The sequence below is a fragment of the Eucyclogobius newberryi genome, unplaced genomic scaffold (assembly GCF_026437365.1).
Source record: "Eucyclogobius newberryi isolate DKJ021-1_F unplaced genomic scaffold, fEucNew1.0.hap1 SCAF_7, whole genome shotgun sequence".
NCBI classification, from domain to species: Eukaryota; Metazoa; Chordata; class Actinopteri; order Gobiiformes; family Gobiidae; genus Eucyclogobius; species Eucyclogobius newberryi.
The window spans coordinates 10,543,166-10,565,021 of NW_027316389.1; the positions used below are offsets into that span (position 1 = coordinate 10,543,166).

The window sequence follows — 21,856 nt, forward strand, 5'->3', positions numbered from 1 at the left end:
CAGCTTTGTGCCTCGTTGACACCAGAACCCTGAATTAAAGCCGACTGTTTAGTAGAAGGCTCTGGCCGGTGATATCATTGTCGCGGGCGGCGAGGTCACTGTGCCAGAGCCGGTCAGCCACGCCCTCATAACAGTGGGTCATATTATGCGCGTTATTCACATGTTCTTGGAGCATTCGTGTGACTGTGGCCACGTGGGCAGATTGTATTATTAACTTATTAACTATAGGTGGGCCATATATCAAAATGTAGATAATGTTGTGAATATTGTTGGTTGTCGTTCGATCATTCATAAATGAGGTGACATTTTTCACTATTGTCTGATACTTAAAGTGAGGCATTACAGGCAACAATCTTCATTTTTTTTGGTCAGTTACTTCTTTCAGCATATAAGCTTTAAAGTGGAAACAACACAAAGTTCTATCTGCTCCTACATTTTCTTTATAATTTAATTTAATCCATATTGTAACTTCCAAGCAGTTTTCATGAAGTGCATTTTTAGAGACATAAAGTAGCACCTAGCAGCAGTATGTACTCGACAAGATTTTGACAGAACGTCCTGTTGATATTGAATTCTGAGCCCGATTTATTAAAGTTTTGAATCTATAAAATTTGCATCAAGTTTTAAATGTATGCAAAATGTTTTCTATCTAATATGTCAACAATATAAACCATCAATTTTGCAGATTTAAATGTTCAAACAAAAAAATAACACATAAAAGGCCTTATTTTTATACTAAAATACATATGTATGTCCTAATTTGAAACTGCAGGAGTTTTAAATTGCAATTTAAAACGTTTAAATGCAAAAAAAATCCTATTGACCGGTTGTGATTGATAAGTTTTTGTAATTGATAAGCTTAAATACATATTTAAGCACATTTTTAGAGAGTTATTGAATGGGTTTTTTCAAACAAATATGACCTATTGACTTTTGCTCCACCTTGTCAGTCAAAGCTGTTTTTTACATTATATTTACGTTTTGTAGCTGGACAAGAACTCTCTTAAAAATCACAGTTAAATTAGGAACACCGTTAGTTAAGAATGTGATGTAAACAGCCACCCAGGGAGCTGGTTAATGAATGCATGGCTCGTTCACATGAAGTGTCTGTTTTTCCCTGGCAGTGAGTCGTGCGAAACAGACTGACTAAATAGAGCCTGCAGCAGCGTCCGCCCCCATCACACCCTCTGTCCATAAGCTCCGCTCCATTGCTGTGTAATAATGAGTCAAGTCCTATCAGTGCAGGAGATTCTCTTATATAAGCACAGCCACTGTTTACCTTGTTTGGATTATGTTCTGTGATATTCAAATCAATCACTGCAGTAAGAATGACAACACCGGGGATTAACATGCAATTTCTTCCATTTGTCCTGCCTGCTGTCTTATCAGTCTTAAGGGAAACTCTACATGTTGTCAACGTTGTGTAATCTTAATCGAGATTTAGTCATCTTGGGGTTTTTAATCGAGAAGTCACCTGCTAATTTGTTTATAAAAGCATGTGATTTAAAGCAGGGTTTAGACTTTGGATTTAGAATTTAATTGAATTGAAAATTGAGATTTTTACATTTTTATTTATGTTTTTTTTGCATATGGGCCTGCCCTACTTCACGTATAGGGCTGAAGGCTGAACCAGGCGTATTTGTCTTGAATAATGATCTCAGGACAGTTCCCTGACTAAACCAATGAGCTGTTTGAATCCTCTTATTCCTCGTCCACAAAGATAGTGTTTGATTTCCTGTTGTGTGTGTGTTCCTGACAAATTGCCAGCTTAAACACCGTCATTTACTGTAATTGGTGCAGTTAAACGGCTCTGTATTGTCAGTGTCAGTCAGGCTTAGACAAGGGGTCCCTTGTATCCACAGGTGACAAAAGCATATCATCTTGCAAAGTTGTGCTTACTTAGGGAGTCCAAACTTAAGACGAGCGAATGATACTGTTTAGACTAGTGTGGTCAAGATCATTTTCGCTATACGAGGGGCAATGTGTTGTGGTCATGTGTTACTAAGGTGCTGTGCCCCTGGGTGCCTGAGATACCGGGCCATCATCACTCAGCAGAGGCCTGGCTGAGGCCCCTGAGCCGGGCAGCTCCATCCTCAGGCTGTCAGTGCTGGCAGGGCCCTGGTCTGGGGCATTCAGGTCAGTAGTGCTCACTTGACACCGCCTCTCCCTGTGCCGTAAGCAGATTCACCACTGCACCATCATATATGCCTTTTCATCAGGGACATAAATGCCGTAGTCATATGGAGCCACATTAGCATAAGCACTTGTGAGGTGGACGGACTTTTGCAATAAAACTGTGTGTTTGGAGTCAGCATGGGGCCGTGGGTCAGGTCACATTCCAGGGATGTGAAGGAGCAGCAGATCCAAAATGAAAGAATGATTAATGAGGTAAGACTTCTACTGTCATGCTCATTTGGGCCCAGCAGAGCTCAGCTGCCCTTGTTAAAAAAAAAAGTTGAGTGAAAATACACATGTGGAGGTAAAATATATTCAAATAAAGGGAATTTTATTCCTCTAAAATGCGTGCGTGCGAGGAGCTTAGTGTCTTGACAGAACTGTCTGCTACACGCTTGTCTCCATGGAGACTGTACCATAGTTTGGGTTTAACGTACTATCTGCATGGAGTCATGTAGGTGGTGTGCTCGTGTGCACTAGGAATAACCCTGTGTGAATTGGGTTGAAATAGATTTAAGTGGGATTGAACATTGATCATACTTTTACACCGGTCAAGTGGCAGTTTGTGAAGAAAAGTTGGGAGAAAAGTAGAAATATACAGGAATAATCTACCTATGTCGTCAATACAAATTCCATCAAAAATACAGACACTACTTACAAGTTAAAAGATTTAGTTTGAACTCAGAGTAGGACAAATATGTGAGTACTCAGACTAGATCCAAAGATTGAGAATGGCTCTTGGATGAGAGTCGAAACGTCCGTTTTTTTCTAAAAACAGTGTCCAGATCTGAATATTTTTCTACAGTGGATCCATCCTGGATGTTTTAAGTCAGTTTAAGCATTAATTTAACAACAGAAGGTGTTGTTGTATATCTTCATTTGTCAAATCATAACTATTGAAAAAATCATTGGCTCTTTTGTACAGTATGGTCAGGTGTCATAAAATAACATTATTTCAAGCTACATTTGTGTGTGAATATGAAAGTTGCAAGAAAAATATATCACTTATTTTTTGGCAATTATATTTTACTGTAAGAATTATTTGACACTAAAAAGGCTATATATAACATAATGTCTCTGCAGTATCTCTGTAATGATACTCTATGTAATAATATCATATCAGCTTCCCTTTTTCATTGCTCTGGGTCTAATCAATCTGAAAGAGTTGGATGGGTGTGAGCGAGAGTGAGAGTCAGCACAAAGCAGTCAATGTGAAGGGATGAGTGTGCAGAGCAGGCCCAGGCCCTCAGGAGCATGCTCTGCAGCGCTGGTGTCAGGACTTGACTTAATGCTTCTTAGTGTATTTTGTCTTCTTTGTGTCAGTCATTTGACATTTTGATTACTTGTAGCCTTTGTAAATCCTGTACACTTGTGAACTTGATCCATATCTAACAGGCTGTTAGAGCTCTCTCTGTGTGTGTGAAGGTGCAGATCTCTGCTTGAGTCCACCTGCCAGCTCAGACTTCCCACAGTGCTCTTTGCCACACGGCGGATAGAGATACTGTTATGGGTGTTCACTTCTGGCTCACTGTGGCAATGGGGCTGTGGCTCATCTCAATGCCCTGATGGATTATAGTCGCCTTGTTGGAATGAGTGTGAGAGCGGCTGCTGCAGCTCGCTCAGCCAGCTGCTGTTCACTCACTGCACGTCTGTCTCTGTGTCTCTGGACTGTGGACATCTTTGACCCCACAAGCTGGTTTGTTTCTGTAAAATAAAACTCTCTAGACAATGTCATGTACCTCAGATATTTTGAATAAAACAGTAATGGCTGTTGTGGGAAGAACAGAAAGCACGTGCCATCCTGTTCCCCAAACGCTCCAGGCATCAAGCTGACGGTGCAGTAATGAAATACAGAAGCATAGCAGCCATGCTACTAAAATAGACACCTTTTTTCTGGCACCAAAACACAGTGATTTACTGATTTTATTTTTGGTGGAGGGAACTTGTGCAAGCAAATTCTTTTTTTAGTTGTGCTACCAGGGGAACAATTTTTACACTAAAGCATACTTTTACTATTAAAGCATTTTTTTTTTAATTGCTTTTTCCACGTATGTTTTCATTTTGTAATTAATTAATTATTTCATGTGTGAATATGCCTGTAGAGGATTAATAATATGACTCCATTAAGGACCAAAACTGTACTCCTGTGTACTGCCTCTAAATTAGGTTAAAAGTATTGGTGTGACAGGGCCAGTGAACTGATATGCGTTTCTCTGTGGGGAGCCGGCAACTTACCAAAAGTTAAAAGACTTGTGTGCCTTGCAAATAGTTTGACTTCTCCAGCTAGAATATCTTCCCAATGTCAATAGAGATTGGAAATGTGTTGTCAAACACATTCCCAATCTCCTGGAACAGGGAAGTAAGGACTTCACTTTTTAATATTATGAGAAATATCACAAACTAATTTAGGCAAGGCAAGTTTATTTGTAGGGCGCAATTCATACACAAGGCAATTTAAAGTGCTTCACACAGCAGGAAAAATGCATTAAAATCACAAAGACGTGACAGAAATCACAAAATAGTTTTTAGCTTAAATTTGAACCTTGCCAGAGTAGAACCTGTCTCACATCTTCAGGAAGAATGTTCCAGATTTTAGCTGCATAAAACTGAAACACAGATTCCACATGTTTAGTCCTGACTCTGGCACCAGCAGGAGGCCGGTCCATGTTTAGTCCTGACTCTGGCACCAGCAGGAGGCCGGTCCATGTTTAGTCCTGACTCTGGCACCAGCAGGAGGCCGGTCCATGTTTAGTCCTGACTCTGGCACCAGCAGGAGGCCGGTCCATGTTTAGTCCTGACTCTGGCACCAGCAGGAGGCCGGTCCATGTTTAGTCCTGACTCTGGCACCAGCAGGAGGCCGGTCCATGTTTAGTCCTGACTCTGGCACCAGCAGGAGGCCGGTCCATGTTTAGTCCTGACTCTGGCACCAGCAGGAGGCCGGTCCATGTTTAGTCCTGACTCTGGCACCAGCAGGAGGCCGGTCCATGTTTAGTCCTGACTCTGGCACCAGCAGGAGGCCGGTCCATGTTTAGTCCTGACTCTGGCACCAGCAGGAGGCTGGTCCATGTTTAGTCCTGACTCTGGCACCAGCAGGAGGCCGGTCCATGTTTAGTCCTGACTCTGGGCACCAGCAGGAGGCCGGTCCATGTTTAGTCCTGACTCTGGCACCAGCAGGAGGCCGGTCCATGTTTAATCCTGACTCTGGCACCAGCAGGAGGCCGGTCCATGTTTAGTCCTGACTCTGGCACCAGCAGGAGGCCGGTCCATGTTTAGTCCTGACTCTGGCACCAGCAGGAGGCCGATCCATGTTTAGTCCTGACTCTGGCACCAGCAGGAGGCCGGTCCATGTTTAATCCTGACTCTGGCACCAGCAGGAGGCCGGTCCATGTTTAGTCCTGACTCTGGCACCAGCAGGAGGCCGGTCCATGTTTAGTCCTGACTCTGGCACCAGCAGGAGGCCGATCCATGTTTAGTCCTGACTCTGGCACCAGCAAGAGGCCAGTCCCTGAGGTCCTCACAGTCCAAGATGGTTCATATGGCACTAATATGTCCGAGAGGAACTTTGGACATGTTTGCGCCATATACTGCTTTAAAGACCTGAGAACAGGACTAATGTGATCGTACTTCCTGGTTCTAGTCAGGACCCGAGCAGCAGCGTTCTGGATGTACTGCAGCTGTTTTACAGCTCGTCTGGAGAGGCTAGTGAGCAGGCCTTTACAGTCTAATCTACTGGAGACAAATGCATGGATAAGTCTCTCTGAATCAGGTTAAGACACTATACTTTTGATTTTGGCAATGTTTTTTAGATGGTATTAAGCTGCTGATGTTATTGATTTGCCATGGCTGTTAAAATAGCCACTCTTCTGCTTGTTCTGCTCCATTTGGTAGTCAGCTACTGCATGAAGCAGGCACAGGGCCAGGGGCTGCTAAGCTTTCACCGATACGCTATTTGTCAGCAACACTATAGCATCCCACAGGGCATTATGCAGCAGCAAAGCAGCTGGAGAGTAGCGCTGGAGGAGGTGGTGAGAAGAAGTGAGGGGTCATGGAGTGTGACGGCCCCAAAGGCTTTGTCTCCAGGATACAGTGGCAGCTCTGGACCTTGGGGGAAGAAATGCACTTAGAAAAGAAAAGAACTCGTCCCAGTCTGACTTCCTCTCACCTGCAGAAGCTGGGACCAGCCTCAGTGTCTACACCCTCTTTACAAAGTCTTCCTGGGCTTGTGCTCCCAGAGGCCCCTGGCAGGTCGGTAAGTATCAACAGTGCGGATGTGTCCCCGGCTCATTATGGGTCCCTTGTTGTGCCCCGTCCGTACGTCACCAACACCAGCCAAGACAGCTCTCTCTCACTGACTGTATCCACCGCATCAGCAGCTTCACCGGCAGCCTGCATCCCGGAGAAGAGCAGGAGCAGGATAACGCCAGGGAAGACGCTGCACACTCCGGGATATAAGGAACGGAAATGAGAAAACTGCAGCAAGAATATTGAGCCAGACTGGATTTCTAGGTTTACTTTCCAAAAGGTGTTGCCTCGTGGTGGCTGTGTGAGTTTAACTAGTGCGTTGCCTGATGAGTGGAGGAATGGGGCAGCCGTGCCATGTGGACGGACAGGAGCGTGTTGTTTTGCTGTGGCCTTAGACTCCAGGGCTGCTGCTGCTGGGGCAGGAACAGGGTCCAACCAGAGGTAAGTCTAAATGGGATGTTATGTGGATAATGATTTAATTTGTATTTGTTAGAAGCCATTATAACACTGTAATAATGGAGTTGTGAAGAATGCCTGCTTAGCTGAAGCTGTGGAGCAAAAGACTATCATACTAAGTCATTACATTTAACCTTTTGTCTGATCTGTGGCATACATAGTCCATTATACATTATCCCCTCATGCTTTGTTACCTGGGACACTTCCTCCACTGCCTGACTCTCCCAAGAGGCAGGCTTTACTGGTTATGTATCGTAAATTAATCCTCAATGGATGTTGGGTTTCCCGGGGTACAATGTGCCTTGAATTGAATTGTATTGCTTTGAAAAAGTCTTCCATTTCGTGCTGGTGGTGCAGTGGATGGGGGTTCGAGTCCAGCCCTTGACATTGCTGAATGTCTTTCCCCCTTTCACGCTACTGCTGTTCCATCAGCTGGAGCTTTCAGGCCAGAAAAATATATATATTTTTATATTTAATGTAATTATTATAGGCCTATTTTCCGTGCTTTGGGAGGGTGCTATTGGTTTTATGATTATGGAGTCCACAATAACATTGACACAATTTGTCAAAATCTGCTTAAAAAATGACTAATGTAAAGTTAAAAAGTAAAGCAGTAGATTTTATGCTATGTAAACCGTGTTTGCATTAACAGACAATCGCTAATGAACAGAAGTGAGTCACGTCGATAGGCGAAACACCTGCACCATACTGCATTCTATTCTTCTCACCATACTGCATTCTATTCTTCTCACCATACTGCATTCTATTCTTCTCATCATACTGCATTCTATTCTTCTCACCATACTGCATTCTATTCTTCTCACCATACTGCATTCTATTCTTCTCACCATACTGCATTCTATTCTTCTCACCATACTGCATTCTATTCTTCTCACCATACTGCATTCTATTCTTCTCACCATACTGCATTCTATTCTCACCATACTGCATTCTATTCTTCTCACCATACTGCATTCTATTCTTCTCACCATACTGCATTCTATTCTTCTCACCATACTGCATTCTATTCTTCTCACCATACTGCATTCTATTCTCACCATAATGCATTCTATTCTTCTCACCATACTGCATTCTATTCTTCTCACCATACTGCATTCTATTCTTCTCACCATACTGCATTCTATTCTTCTCACCATACTGCATTCTATTCTCACCATACTGCATTATATTCTTCCATTCTTCTCACCATACTGCATTCTATTATTCTCACCATACTGCATTCTATTCTTCCATTCTTCTCACCATACTGCATTCTATTCTTCTCACCATACTGCATTCTATTCTTCCATTCTTCTCACCATACTGCATTATATTCTTCCATTCTTCTCACCATACTGCATTCTATTCTTCTCACCATACTGCATTATATTCTTCTCACCATACTGCATTATATTCTTCCATTCTTCTCACCATACTGCATTCTATTCTTCCATTCTTCTCACCATACTGCATTCTATTATTCTCACCATACTGCATTATATTCTTCCATTCTTCTCACCATACTGCATTATATTCTTCCATTCTTCTCACCATACTGCATTCTATTCTTCTCACCATACTGCATTCTATTCTTCTCACCATACTGCATTCTATTCTTCTCACCATACTGCATTCTATTCTTCTCACCATACTGCATTATATTCTTCTCACCATACTGCATTATATTCTTCTCACCATACTGCATTATATTCTTCTCACCATACTGCATTCTATTCTCACCATACTGCATTATATTCTTCCATTCTTCTCACCATACTGCATTCTATTATTCTCACCATACTGCATTCTATTCTTCCATTCTTCTCACCATACTGCATTCTATTATTCTCACCATACTGCATTCTATTCTTCCATTCTTCTCACCATACTGCATTCTATTCTTCTCACCATACTGCATTCTATTCTTCCATTCTTCTCACCATACTGCATTATATTCTTCCATTCTTCTCACCATACTGCATTCTATTCTTCTCACCATACTGCATTATATTCTTCTCACCATACTGCATTATATTCTTCCATTCTTCTCACCATACTGCATTCTATTCTTCCATTCTTCTCACCATACTGCATTCTATTATTCTCACCATACTGCATTATATTCTTCCATTCTTCTCACCATACTGCATTATATTCTTCCATTCTTCTCACCATACTGCATTCTATTCTTCTCACCATACTGCATTATATTCTTCTCACCATACTGCATTCTATTCTTCTCACCATACTGCATTCTATTCTTCTCACCATACTGCATTCCATTCTTCTCACCATACTGCATTCCATTCTTCTCACCATACTATATTATATTCTTCTCACCATACTGCATTCTATTCTTCCATTCTTCTCACCATACTACATTCTATTCTTCCATTCTTCTCACCATACTACATTCTATTCTTCCATTCTTCTCACCATACTACCTTCTATTCTTCCATTCTTCTCACCATACTGCATTCTATTCTTCTCACCATACTGCATTATATTCTTCTCACCATACTGCATTCTATTCTTCCATTCTTCTCACCATACTGCATTCTATTCTTCTCACCATACTGCATTATATTCTTCCATTCTTCTCACCATACTGGATTCCATTCTTCTCACCATACTGCATTCCATTCTTCTCACCATACTATATTATATTCTTCTCACCATACTATATTCTATTCTTCCATTCTTCTCACCATACTACATTCTATTCTTCCATTCTTCTCACCATACTGCATTCCATTCTTCTCACCATACTGCATTCTATTCTTCGCACCATACTGCATTATATTCTTCCATTCTTCTCACCATACTGGATTCCATTCTTCTCACCATACTGCATTCCATTCTTCTCACCATACTGCATTCCATTCTTCTCACCATACTATATTATATTCTTCTCACCATACTGCATTCTATTCTTCCATTCTTCTCACCATACTACATTCTATTCTTCCATTCTTCTCACCATACTACCTTCTATTCTTCCATTCTTCTCACCATACTGCATTCCATTCTTCTCACCATACAATATTATATTCTTCTCACCATACTATATTATATTCTTCTCACCATACTGCATTCTATTCTTCCATTCTTCTCACCATACTGCATTCCATTCTTCTCACCATACAATATTATATTCTTCTCACCATACTATATTATATTCTTCTCACCATACTGCATTCTATTCTTCCATTCTTCTCACCATACTGCATTCTATTCTTCTCAGATTCTCAGGGTAATCTAATGTTGTATAAGATAAAAGCCTCCTCGCTTGTCCCATGTGCTTATTAATCACAACAGATTTAAAGAGGCCGCCACTGCTCAGGGTGTCCCAGCTTCCTCTAAGTCAAATGCCTCTTCACCCTGGCGGGCTCCTCCAACAGCAGGGGCCACAGTCGGCTAATCAGTGCAGGCTACACTTGATTTTGTTGCATTACATTAACTGTCTCAATTATTGTCATGCTGGTTTAGAGCAAAAGGCAGCCTGATTGCTGAAGTGGCCAACAAGCTTGCATAACAGTCGTTAATCATATTAATATCTCTACTGCTCATGGAGTAAACGAGATGTATGACCCCTGTGGTGAGGACCAGGGTTAGCTTAAGACCAATGTTATCTTTTTACATTTTGGCCACATTAACATTGTTAATATTAATGTGCGCTGATGATGACTGTGCCAATACATATATTTTTGTCATAACTGGCCCAGGTGATAGACAGGGGTGGAACGTACATTTTTGTTTGGATAATTGTATTTTTTGTGGATTTTTAAACTGTAGGCCTTCATACTGAGCTAAAATGCAGCTAAAATTGCATCATAAAAAGAGTACAATTACTTTGAGAGTACAATTACTTTGAGCATGGCTTGTATTGCGTGTCTTCTACTTTAAAATGTCCTTTACTTTTTGGCCGTTAAACTGTTTAAATTCATACAATTGAGTATATTTTTATTCATGTAACCATACGTCAAGCCTACTTTAACAACTTTGTAGTACTCTTTCCTTTCCACCAAATAGACCCGGAATTAACATATGATACGTCTGGAATGTTTGAGGTAAAAGGCGAATGCCCCATCCCATCCCTGGAAGTTCAGTCTCAGGACAGGCACTTCTATTTTGTAAACTCGGCTTATCAACTGTGAGTTATAGGAAATCGTTAACTTTTACGTTTGAGTGCGTTACGGCCCCATGATGTCCCAAGTACTGTGCTTCTGCCATCTCCCACGTGAGGCTGGAGTGTCGGCGCGTCGGTGCTGGAGGGAGCAGGCTCACTGCGCCGTGGAGGTGGACGACAGCAAATGATTAAAAAAAACACAGATCTAAATCGGGAAAGCCCCAGCTGTCAGCAGCAGAAACCTGAACAGGTGGCTGCTCAGTGTCTTAGAGGCGCAGAGACCCTCAACAGCTTGTGGCGCTCACTAATCTTCTCTCTGACGACAGCGCATTTACTCTGCCCGTGTACAAGCCGCGGCACGGGAGGTCTGGGTCCGGGAGCTGTTCACTCATCAGAGTTTACTCATCATTCACGCTTCTCATTGCAAGTGGAGCTGAACGAAGTGCTGGACTTTAGGAGGACTTTTTATACTTGGATACGATGCTTCTTATTTGGATTGTTTAATCATCTGTCGGGTGTCCAGCGGTTTCACACACTGACTCAAGACTCAACATGTTACCAGAAATAAGCAACAAGGTGAGACCTGTTTATTGGGTAGTTTATCGACGTGTTGTGTATATTCCTGTGTAGATTGTGCTATAAAGCTTTAAAGAAGGTTGCTGCTAAAGGATTCAGTATGTCCCCTAAGCCAGGTGCTAAGGAAAAATATGATCCACTTCAGTTTCAGTCGCTCACTTACAGTGTTTCTGTGCTGACAGATTCTGTAAGTCTGGAAGCTATTCAGCTCTTTTTTCTCTCTCCACACTTAGAAAATAGCCTCTATTGGAATTGTATATTTTATGTAGGTACGTGTCATTTAGAAAAAATAAAGAAAGTGTACTTTATGAAACAGAGAACATAATAAAATAACCAACCTGAGAGGTTTAAACACACTGTAACAGTCGGTTTATGTTCACCTTATACAGACGCTTTTATTGCATTGACCAGTGACCCTGAACTTCCTTAATGAGCTCATATTTTCCTCTCTGTCACTGAGAGGATTCCACTCAAACCTCAAAGACCTTCTTGTCTTTCATCACTCAGATGGTAAAACAACTAATTAACTCAGAAGCTAATGAAGTGCTGTCTGTCCAACATGATTTTGTGACGTCTGAAGTTCCCATAGCTTCATTATATTAGCCCTGCTCACAGTAGCTGAAGTCAAGCTGTCTCAATGACCTCACACCCCGATACTGAAACTGACCGCATTATTCTACGCTTCCTCCCTTCGGTGCGTCGTTATTGTGTTACTGAGGCCCAAACTCTTAAAGACATAAAGGCCAACAACAGAGAGTGGTATTTTGATCCAGAGCCTCAGGGATACGACTGTTTCTTGTTAAGGTTAAGACCAGTAGACGTGGTAAGTAAAAGCCATCAAGTGTAAATCACCACATTCATTATGTTCTACACAGAAAACAGTCAATCACATCCAGATATTTCTCAATTACTGCACAGCCAAACAAATATCTACAAATATCTTAGAAACAGAGAAATCCCAAAGCATCTAATCTAATAAAATAATCATATATAATAACTTAGACTGCTGCCCCCGCGACCCGGCCCCGGATAAGCGGAAGAAGATGGATGGATAAATTATAACAAGAACAATAGTAATAATATTAACGACATATTAATGACAAACAAATATCAATATTCAAGTGTGATTAATATAACCTTTTCCTTATTTGGACTGTATCAACAATCAAAGCAAATATAAAGATATAGAACAATTATAAATGACTGAAGTGATTTACAGCTCTCTCTAATGGGCCGGTGGCATCTTTTCATCCCTGTAAGCAGAAGCTCAGCTTTGCTTCCCCCATATGTTATCACCCTCTGATTTAACCGGCACGTGTCGGCTGGCTCGGTGCACAATCATCCCAAATGCCTCCTCGCAGTCATGTACTTTAAATAAACAGCTCTTGTTCTTCTCCAGACGTCAAGACCGGAGGCTTTCCCTCATCCGCACAGAATTCTATCAGACGGATCCCGCCTTGGATCAAACCGGTCGTGCACACAGGTCAGTGCAATTTAAATGCAAAAAAAGTGTCCTACTGCAGTGCCGCGTTCCCCTGCCTGTATCTTCACTTAATATGTTCCCTTGTGATCCAAAAACAATACATAGTTACAACTGTCGACATCTGTTAGTACCTTGTAAGTGTTACTGTGGTCTCACAAATCAGATTTCTCCATAGTGCCAGAAGACTGATCCAAGCGTGTCTAATTCGAGTCGTGCAGCGGCACGGAGCTGTGTTTACTTCCTTTGCCTGGTGTGGCAGGCGCTCACACCTATATTTAGTCTTATCTCTATGCATCACAAATACACCTCAAGCAACTCTTAACACGTGAATGGAAATATACAGTGATGCCCTTTTGGAATGCTGTCAATTTAAGAAAAAAAGATGTTGAATAGATCTGTTATATACATGGTTTCTACGGCTTTGTCCAGTATAATCTTATGTTTTTTCAGTCTAGTTGGCGAACGGGGACAAGTCTAATTTTGCCCTCATTGCTGGGTCAAAGCCTTGCAAGGCTGTGACACGTGTAATCTTGCTCGCAGACCAAGTAGGATGGCAGCTAGAGAAAGGCGGTCACTGCTCATCACCTCTCCCACAGAGAGGCTGCCAACAGGCTTTGTTTCCCTCTCTCTTTCTCCCTCTCTCTCGCTCACCGTGGTCAGTAATTCCAGTGGCTGCCTGTGGGGGGTCCCGGTCACCTGAGCCTTTGCTGTCTGTCCATGCCAATAGCTGATAGTTGGCACCAAACGCTGACTTATAAAAACACTAATGCCATAAGATGCGTCGGTGAAATGACATTTAATCCACAACTTTGTACTGTCTGAATGATGCGCCTTGCCGCTTCCATTAAACTGCTCGTGTTTCTTGTGTAGAAGTTCGGCCCTGGCATAGGAACCTTACCACAGCTTGAGCCTCCAGTGGTCCAGGTCATGGTCAGTAATGCCAAAAACCAACACCAGCAGACCGACAGCATCTTGCCCCAAATCTCCAGCAAAGGGACGCTCAGCAACTTCCAGACTCATATGGTTAATATCTGCAATGTTCACATCAGTACTGTAGCCGTAATTGTATGTGTTTGTCGCCATTACAAATATAACTTATTAGTACTTATTATTGGGTGGAATAGTCCAGTAAAAAATAACCCAGTCTGCTTGATTCCTCTTTTATTTATACACTTGAATGAAATGTTTCCACAGGATGAGAGGCCAAAACCAGCTCAACAGTTTGCCATGCGATTTGGAGCAACACTGGACAAAGTGTCTGTGTCGCGCAACAACAAGATTTTCAGCAACAAACTTGAGAAAGAGAAGGCGTATGAAGGACTAAGGCTACCAATGACTCCTGCTGGTATGTGCGTATGTAGCATTAGATGATGCTAGTGATAAACTAAATATATTCTTCTGCACATGTGTTATCTGTATGAATTCGAGCTCAGTGACTCATGCAGTCCGCCTCTTCTTCCGCCTTTTTACAGAGGCACTGAAGAATTTCCAAGACCGACTGGCAGAGTTTGAACAGGAGGAGATTATGGACTACTCTGAGATCTGGTTCCTGGGACTGGGAGCACAAAAGATTGAAGGGTCGCAAGGTGCACCACAGAACTCCGGATATGATGATGAACACGGGAGCTACATAAGGGTACACTATTCTTACTAAAGCTAACCACGGTATTCTTTCACGTAGTTCTCTGAGTCAGCCTTTGAACAAAGAAAGCCTTTGAAATAATTGTCTATGTGTTCATACTCAGAGGTGGTTTGGGGTTAAGGTTGCAGTTCTTGCATCACTTGTGAAGTTCGGTACAAGGAAATATTTGGCACATGACCAGATCCCTTCGTTTGACTTTAATGCTGCAAGATTCAATCCAGTAAAAGACTTTTAATTGCTGCCTTGATTGTACAATATGCGATCTAATGCCACGGTCAATGATTTGTGGAGGCAGCGGCGTCTTACATCATTATGTAATGTACATGTTGAATAACAGAACATGCTGTCTATAGAAGCCCCTGTCAGGGCTGTGACTGAGGATTAGAGCAGCGCTATGGGGTATTTATCAATGCAGCTGTTAGCTGTCAAAGACACCATCCATAAGCTAACAAAAAGAATAAGTTAGTGCAAAATAATTTGTTTTAACCCAGTTGCGATTCTGTAATTTCATAATATGACAAGTCACCATTAAATAATGACTTATTCATAATGTAATCTAAGCTTTGATCTTTACTACCAGGCAAAAGACGACTGAGGTTTCATTTTGTGATTGTTTTTCTAGGTGCTTCATGACCACATAGGATACAGATTTGAAGTGCTTGAAGTCATTGGCAAAGGCTCATTTGGACAGGTCCTTAAATGTCTTGACCACCAGAACAATGAGCTGGTAGCCATCAAGATGATCCGCAATAAGAAAAGGTACAGTAATCATTCCATATCTGATCATATTTCCTGTAAATCCTTTACCAGAGAGGTCAGGTTTTACACGATTCAAGGTCAAGTACTTGTGAGATTCAACACAGAAAGTTTTATTTGTCACATTTGCATCCAGTCCACTCCTCTCCTCATCTGAGATATTATATTCTGTTACATTTCAGTCTGCCAAATATTTGAGATCCTTTTTTAGCGTGATAAACGTTGGCACCCCAGGGTGTTACATTACCTGTGTGTCCTTAATTTGTCTCACTGCAAATTCCTGTCACTTGATTTTACCACTACTTAAATTATGCAGCAAACAAAATGGGTGCAAACTACAAACTACCACAGGCCTGCATCCATGCTCTCCACCCTGTTGGCCTTGTTCCTGATCTAGTTTCCTTGGACAGATTGTATATTGTGTGGCATTTATCAAGCACATATACGGCTCTATTTAATGTACAAGGAACAGCTTTTGCGTATGTCAGTCAACATCTATTAGTAAACCAGTACAGATATTTTAAATTCTTGCCAGAGTGTTATAATGTGTCTTGTGACTAGGTTTCACCACCAGGCGCTAGTTGAGCTGAAAATCCTGGATGTGCTCAAGAAGAAGGACAAAGACAACCTTCACAACGTCATCCACATGAAGGAGTACTTCTACTTCAGAAACCACCTTTGCATTTCCTTTGAGCTCCTAGGGTTAGTACACATTCACCATCGTGAAACTTGAAATCAAAATCAGAGATCATCATTGTCAATTGCTAATTAATTACCTTGTGTTAGCTTTGTCATTCACGGTGAATAACCCATTTGATCCATCTATTTGGGGCAGATAGTTGTAAGTCTCATTTTGGCTGAGTGGCCTTTAGAGGACGTCTTGGACCTTGTCTAACATTACAGTCACTGAACCCTTTAGTTAAAGCCTTGATTAGGGCCCTATCTTTTACCCCTTCTTGCTTCATGGTGTGAAGGCTTCATATTACACAGGCTAAAGACGTTTATGCTTATCACAAGCAGCAGGAAATAGCAGGAGCAAACGGTCTGTCTCTGTCCTCCTCCAGAGATGAGTACTATAATGGGTGCATGTATAAGCAGACAGGGCGGCTATTAATAGGAGGTTTTATCTATAGTCTGCAGCTATCCAAATGTCTGTGAAAACTGATTCACAATATGTGTTTAGCATATTTAAATATAAGTTGCACAAAGTGCTTTGTAGTCTCAGACAAACAACAAATGTATTTCTATTTGTATCTGTATTTTTCATGCATTTGGAAAAAGATCTTAGTTACTTAGTTAAAAGCCATGTTTAAAAAACACATTTTTAAGAGGCAAGGCAAGGCAAGTTTATTTGTAGAGCACATTTCATACACAAGGCAATTCAAAGTGCTTCACACAGCAGGAAAAATGCATTCAAATCACAAAGAAATTACAGAAACAGAAATACAATAAAATTAACTAAATTAAAAATTATCAATCCAACTGATTTTCTAAACTAATAAAATCACAAACAAAAGAGAAGAGTGCAAAGAAAAAATCCTTTCAGTCATATGCGCAGCTAAACAAAACTGTTTTTAGTTTAGATTTGAACATTGTCAGAGTAGAAGCCTGTCTCACATCTTCAGGAAGACTGTTCCAGATTTTAGCTGCATAAAACTGAAACGCAGATTCCCCATGTTTAGTCCTGACTCTGGCACCAGCAGGAGGCCGGTCCCTGAGGTCCTCAGAGTCCGAAATGGTTCATATGGCACTAACATGCCCATGATGTACTTTGGTGCTAGGCCATGGAGAGACTTGTACACAAGCAGAGCTGCTTTAAAGTCTATTCTCTGAGCCACAGGAGCCAGTGCAGAGACCTGAGAACAGGACTAATGTGCCCATACTTCCTGGTTCTGGTCAGGACCCGAGCAGCAGCGTTCTGGATGTACTGCAGCTGTTTTACAACTCGTTTGGAGAGGCCAGTGAGCAGGCCGTTACAGTAGTCTAATCTACTGGAGACAAACGCATGGATAAGTCTCTCTAAATCTGGTTTTGACACTATATTTTTGATTTTGGCAATGTTTTTTAGATGGTAAAAAGAGAGTTTTAAAATGTGGTGAGAGGGGCATTCCCTTTCAGCTTTTTTTCGTGATATAATGTGATGTGATATAAAGCATTAATCCAGAAAAATGACCACAGTAAGCTCATTTGGAAACGTCTGTCTCACATATCTAACACAAAACGTGTCACTAAATGTTATTCATATATCAAAACAATATTGAGGTATCTTTTATTCTAATAATTGTTGATGAGCATAACATAAAACTTAACTTTAAACTTATTAAGTGATTCCGTATCTCATTGTTTTAAAGTGTATGTCATGTTGTCTTTCTCAACAGAGTGAACTTGTATGAGCTCATCAAAAAGAACAACTTCCAGGGATTCAGCCTCGCTCTTATTCGCCGCTTCACTCATGCACTGCTCAGGTGTCTGCAAATGCTGCACAAGGAGAAGATAATCCACTGTGACCTCAAACCGGTACTGAGCCAGTCTGTTTCTGCTCTAAGCACGTTCATGGACCACATTTATCATAATAATATAGCAGAAATTAATGGTCACATACAAGTGGCTGCAAATTATCCCAACATCTTTGAACATTCGACCAGTGGCACTTTGCTGAAGGACTAACACAGACTTTATTTGCTTTTCTTAGGAGAATATTCTTTTGTCTCAGCGAGGGCCGGGGAACATTAAAGTGGTCGACTTTGGATCAAGCTGTTATGAACAGCAAAGAGGTGGGCTAATTCTTACTTTCTCTGAAACATGTCTATGGGCACAAAATACATGCTCAGTCCAGTAGCGTGCGGGTTAAAAAAATAAAATCTAAAATATGCAAAGTGAAGCCCGGCTTGAAGGGCAAAGGTCTTTCCAAAGCTAAATGTTCATACCTAAGATAGCTGATGATTTGATTGAATACGTTAACTTCATCAACCAATTCATTACACAAATTAGCGCTCTATGTTGTTAAATGACTGCCTGTATTTTTAACTAACGTCTAATTATTATAAACATGAACAGAGCCTTAGCTATAAACATAGACTTGTCTCTAAAAGATAGTTAAGTTCATTTGTTGAAACTTGGCGCTGCTGTTGCTTCACTGCTCCTCGCACATGCTCAGTTTGGACAAAACCTGCAAACATCCTTGACTCTCACACAGGTTTATTCAGCGTGGTTTGAGCACAGATCCATGGGTTTGAGGCTGTGTGGTCCTCAGAGCGCATGTGCAGACCTCTAAAAGAAGCTGCTGTCCGCTCTGGCTCTAAAAGCTTGTGTTAGAGAGCGGAGCATGAACGTGCCTCTGAACACGGACTGAGTCGTTGTGGTGAAAGCAGAATCATGCTTCCTGCGCAGTACTGCCCAGCGGCCTGTAGAGGGCACTGAAAGACACCGTGAGTTCAGCCAAGCTTCAGCAGCAGCAGAAATAAGCAGAAAACAGGCTTATTTGGATATATTTTACAACAACTCATATACAGTTGTGACACACTGTAATTGTATTGATTTTATTGCCCAATCACTGTTTGCTCTGATTGCCCACTGGCTCAGTCTCAATTCGATGTCAGCTTGTATGTACTAATTGTTAAACATATGCACTGTTTATTTTTTGTTTTATAGATGCTGAAATTGTATGTAATGTGGTTTATTTTAGGTCAAACAAGTTTATGATTATGTATATTTTTTTTCCATCTGTTGTGCAGTTTACACGTACATCCAGAGTCGCTTCTATCGCTCTCCGGAGGTCATCCTGGGTCATCCCTACAGCATGGCTATCGACATGTGGAGTCTGGGCTGCATCCTGGCTGAGCTGTACACCGGGTACCCCCTGTTCCCCGGAGAGAGCGAGGTAGAACAGATCTCCTGCATAATGGAGGTACACGGAGACTCCCTTCTGAAACAAAAGCCTCCAGTGATTTACCGGTGAGGTGTGTGCTGAAGATGTCCTGATGTTTGCAGGTTTTAGGAATGCCTCCCAATGATTTTGTTCAATCTGCATCAAGGAGGAGGTTATTTTTCGGTATGTGTGAAATGTGTTTTTAGATTTCTATTCAGATAGCCTGTATGCCTGCTTAAAAAGAACTCACTATTGACTTGTCAGATTCAAAGGGCAATCCCCGGAACATCACTAACAGCAAAGGAAAGAAAAGGAGACCTAGTTCAAAGGAGCTGTCAGAGGCACTGAAAACAAACGATGCTTTGTTCCTGGATTTCATTCAGCGCTGCCTCACGTGAGTTAACTTTTGGTTTGTTTATTTTTTATTTCTTGATCATTATAGCGTGACTAAAATTCATTTGTTTTTTCAGTTGGGATCCCACCAAGCGGATGACTCCAGATGAGGGGCTGCAGCATCAGTGGATCCTCCAGGGAAATTTCAACAAAGTCCGGCCCAGAACCAGGCCAACTGTGAAGACGACAAATGACGGTTCAACTAACACCGACAACAGCAGTGACAACAAAAAGCAGAACAGCAACAAGCCGGGTAAACAAACATTAATGACCACAAATGCGAAATGATTTAATCCAGAATCTAATCTTACATTTTTTTTAAAAAACAGTTATTAAAGTCGCCTCAGACTCCGCTGCTAACGACAAACTTAAGCGAGACAGTTCAGCTGAGCGCCTGCGGCCAATTGGGGCTTCAGCAGAGGAGGAGGTTTGTGAGCAGAAAACAAGTAACAAGCAGCAAGAAGGAGAGCGAGCAGTCCATATCATCATCAAGCCTCAAGAGGAAGTAGGCGTTGACAGGAACGACAGTGAAGAACCAGCTGAGTGTTTCCCCCCAATTGTGTAACCCAAAGAGAACGTGTGAAAGAGGCTCCTGTTAATCCTAAAATTATTGAACCCCTAATACTTGCCAGTGTACTTGAACACTGTTTTAAATGGGCACAATCTACTAAACACTTAAAGTTATGAATCAAGTACATTCATGTTTTTAAGTACGATTCCAAATATGACATCTTGAAGTCACAGGTTAGAAAAACTTAAACTGAAAAAACTTTGTTTTCACAAATACATTTATATATATCCATATTGAGGATTTAGACCAGCTTCTTTTAACTATAATTAATGTCATATTTCACAAAGACACAGCACAAGGCTTGTACTTTATGTTAATGTGCATCATTTTGTAATTGTGCTATTTTGAACCCAGTCTTTGCTGTGCATTGAACTACTTTATACATAGCTTGAATTTTATTTGTATTTTTTTATCTTCATAATGCAGTACATACACACAAAAATGCATGTATAGGTCATTGTGTAATTTTAAAATGCTTTATTTATATGTGCAATAGCGGCTGAGCCAAATTGTTGTTTTTTTTTACAACATTTTGAAAATATGGCTGTAACACATCTGTCTTTATATTTTCTCTCATAATTGGTATGTTTTTAAGTTGTTTACCATTTTCTGTTATTTTCTAAGGTTATTTTATGTTTTTGTACAATTGTAAATATTTTATCTGCAATTTTCTGTGTATGTGAAAGGTAGAAGTTAAGAAGTTAAGGAGATTAGACAAGGTTTTACTTGTGTGTTGATGAAGTATGGACTTTGGACACATTTTGTAAGTTTGTGAGACCTATTACAGAAATACAACAGATCTGATATAATTAGTTTGTGCCTTGCAGTATTAGAAATCTTGCACTTTTGCGTGTGGACAATGAGATTCATAAAAATATCTTCATGAAATATTAGTGTCTCATAAACCCAAACATATCCTGAAAACATGTATAGTAGCTATTTGAAATGTTATTTTTATCACCATGAAATAAAATATGTTTTAAACATACATTTCTCTTGAGCCAATTATTCATCTTTAGAATGTAGTTATTATTTATGCTTATATGAGACATATGAAGAATATGTCTAGGCTTGTGTTTATACAAATTGCACCATAGCTTTGAATTAAAAGATTGTACATGTTTATGAAACGGATCAGAGGAAGAATTTAACCCAGAAAAGAGAGATCACTTTATGAATTGTTCTGCTACTCAATTTGTATTTTATTTATTTTCACATAAATGTATCATATATAGGACAATTTTACAACATTGCCCTAGAAACAACTGAAATGTGTGTGATATGAAAGTAAAGCTTGTAAAGCCATAATCTTTTAAACATTTTACAGTGAGTGTTGGTCAAAAGGCAATGAGAAGATGAGTCTTTGCAGTGGTACAGTTGTTATAGCTCTCAACGCTGCATTTTTAGAGTGGTAGTGCCACCTTCTGTTTGATTTGAGAATGGCATAACTTTTTAATCCATGATAAGATAAGATAAGATATTCCTTTATTGTCCCACATGGGGAAATTTCATTGTTGCAACGCAGGTAGATACAGAGGAAAAGAACAGATCACTTATAGGAAGTT

At 40.8% G+C, this 21,856-nt stretch overlaps 1 protein-coding gene across 3 annotated transcripts in view; it reads left to right on the forward strand.

Annotated features, from left to right (window-relative positions):
* The window catches only part of dyrk4 (dual-specificity tyrosine-(Y)-phosphorylation regulated kinase 4), a 22,937-nt gene extending 1,703 nt beyond the window's left edge, over positions 1-21,234 (forward strand). The window contains exons 1-14 of one of the 3 annotated variants that reach the window (XM_072435213.1): positions 6,732-6,858; positions 12,978-13,061; positions 13,932-14,084; positions 14,256-14,406; positions 14,534-14,697; positions 15,326-15,462; positions 16,021-16,161; positions 17,838-17,976; positions 18,152-18,233; positions 19,194-19,366; positions 19,450-19,510; positions 19,592-19,721; positions 19,798-19,973; positions 20,050-21,233. In XM_072435213.1, coding sequence (XP_072291314.1) covers positions 6,772-6,858; positions 12,978-13,061; positions 13,932-14,084; positions 14,256-14,406; positions 14,534-14,697; positions 15,326-15,462; positions 16,021-16,161; positions 17,838-17,976; positions 18,152-18,233; positions 19,194-19,366; positions 19,450-19,510; positions 19,592-19,721; positions 19,798-19,973; positions 20,050-20,285 — 1,914 coding nt within the window. In that variant the 5' untranslated portion in view covers positions 6,732-6,771 and the 3' untranslated portion in view covers positions 20,286-21,233. Of the gene's footprint in view, positions 1-6,731; positions 6,859-11,186; positions 11,579-12,977; positions 13,062-13,931; positions 14,085-14,255; positions 14,407-14,533; positions 14,698-15,325; positions 15,463-16,020; positions 16,162-17,837; positions 17,977-18,151; positions 18,234-19,193; positions 19,367-19,449; positions 19,511-19,591; positions 19,722-19,797; positions 19,974-20,049 lie in introns of those variants that run through there. The other 2 variants (XM_072435214.1, XM_072435212.1) reach the window with 2 other exon arrangements.
* Positions 21,235-21,856: the final 622 nt, after the last annotated feature.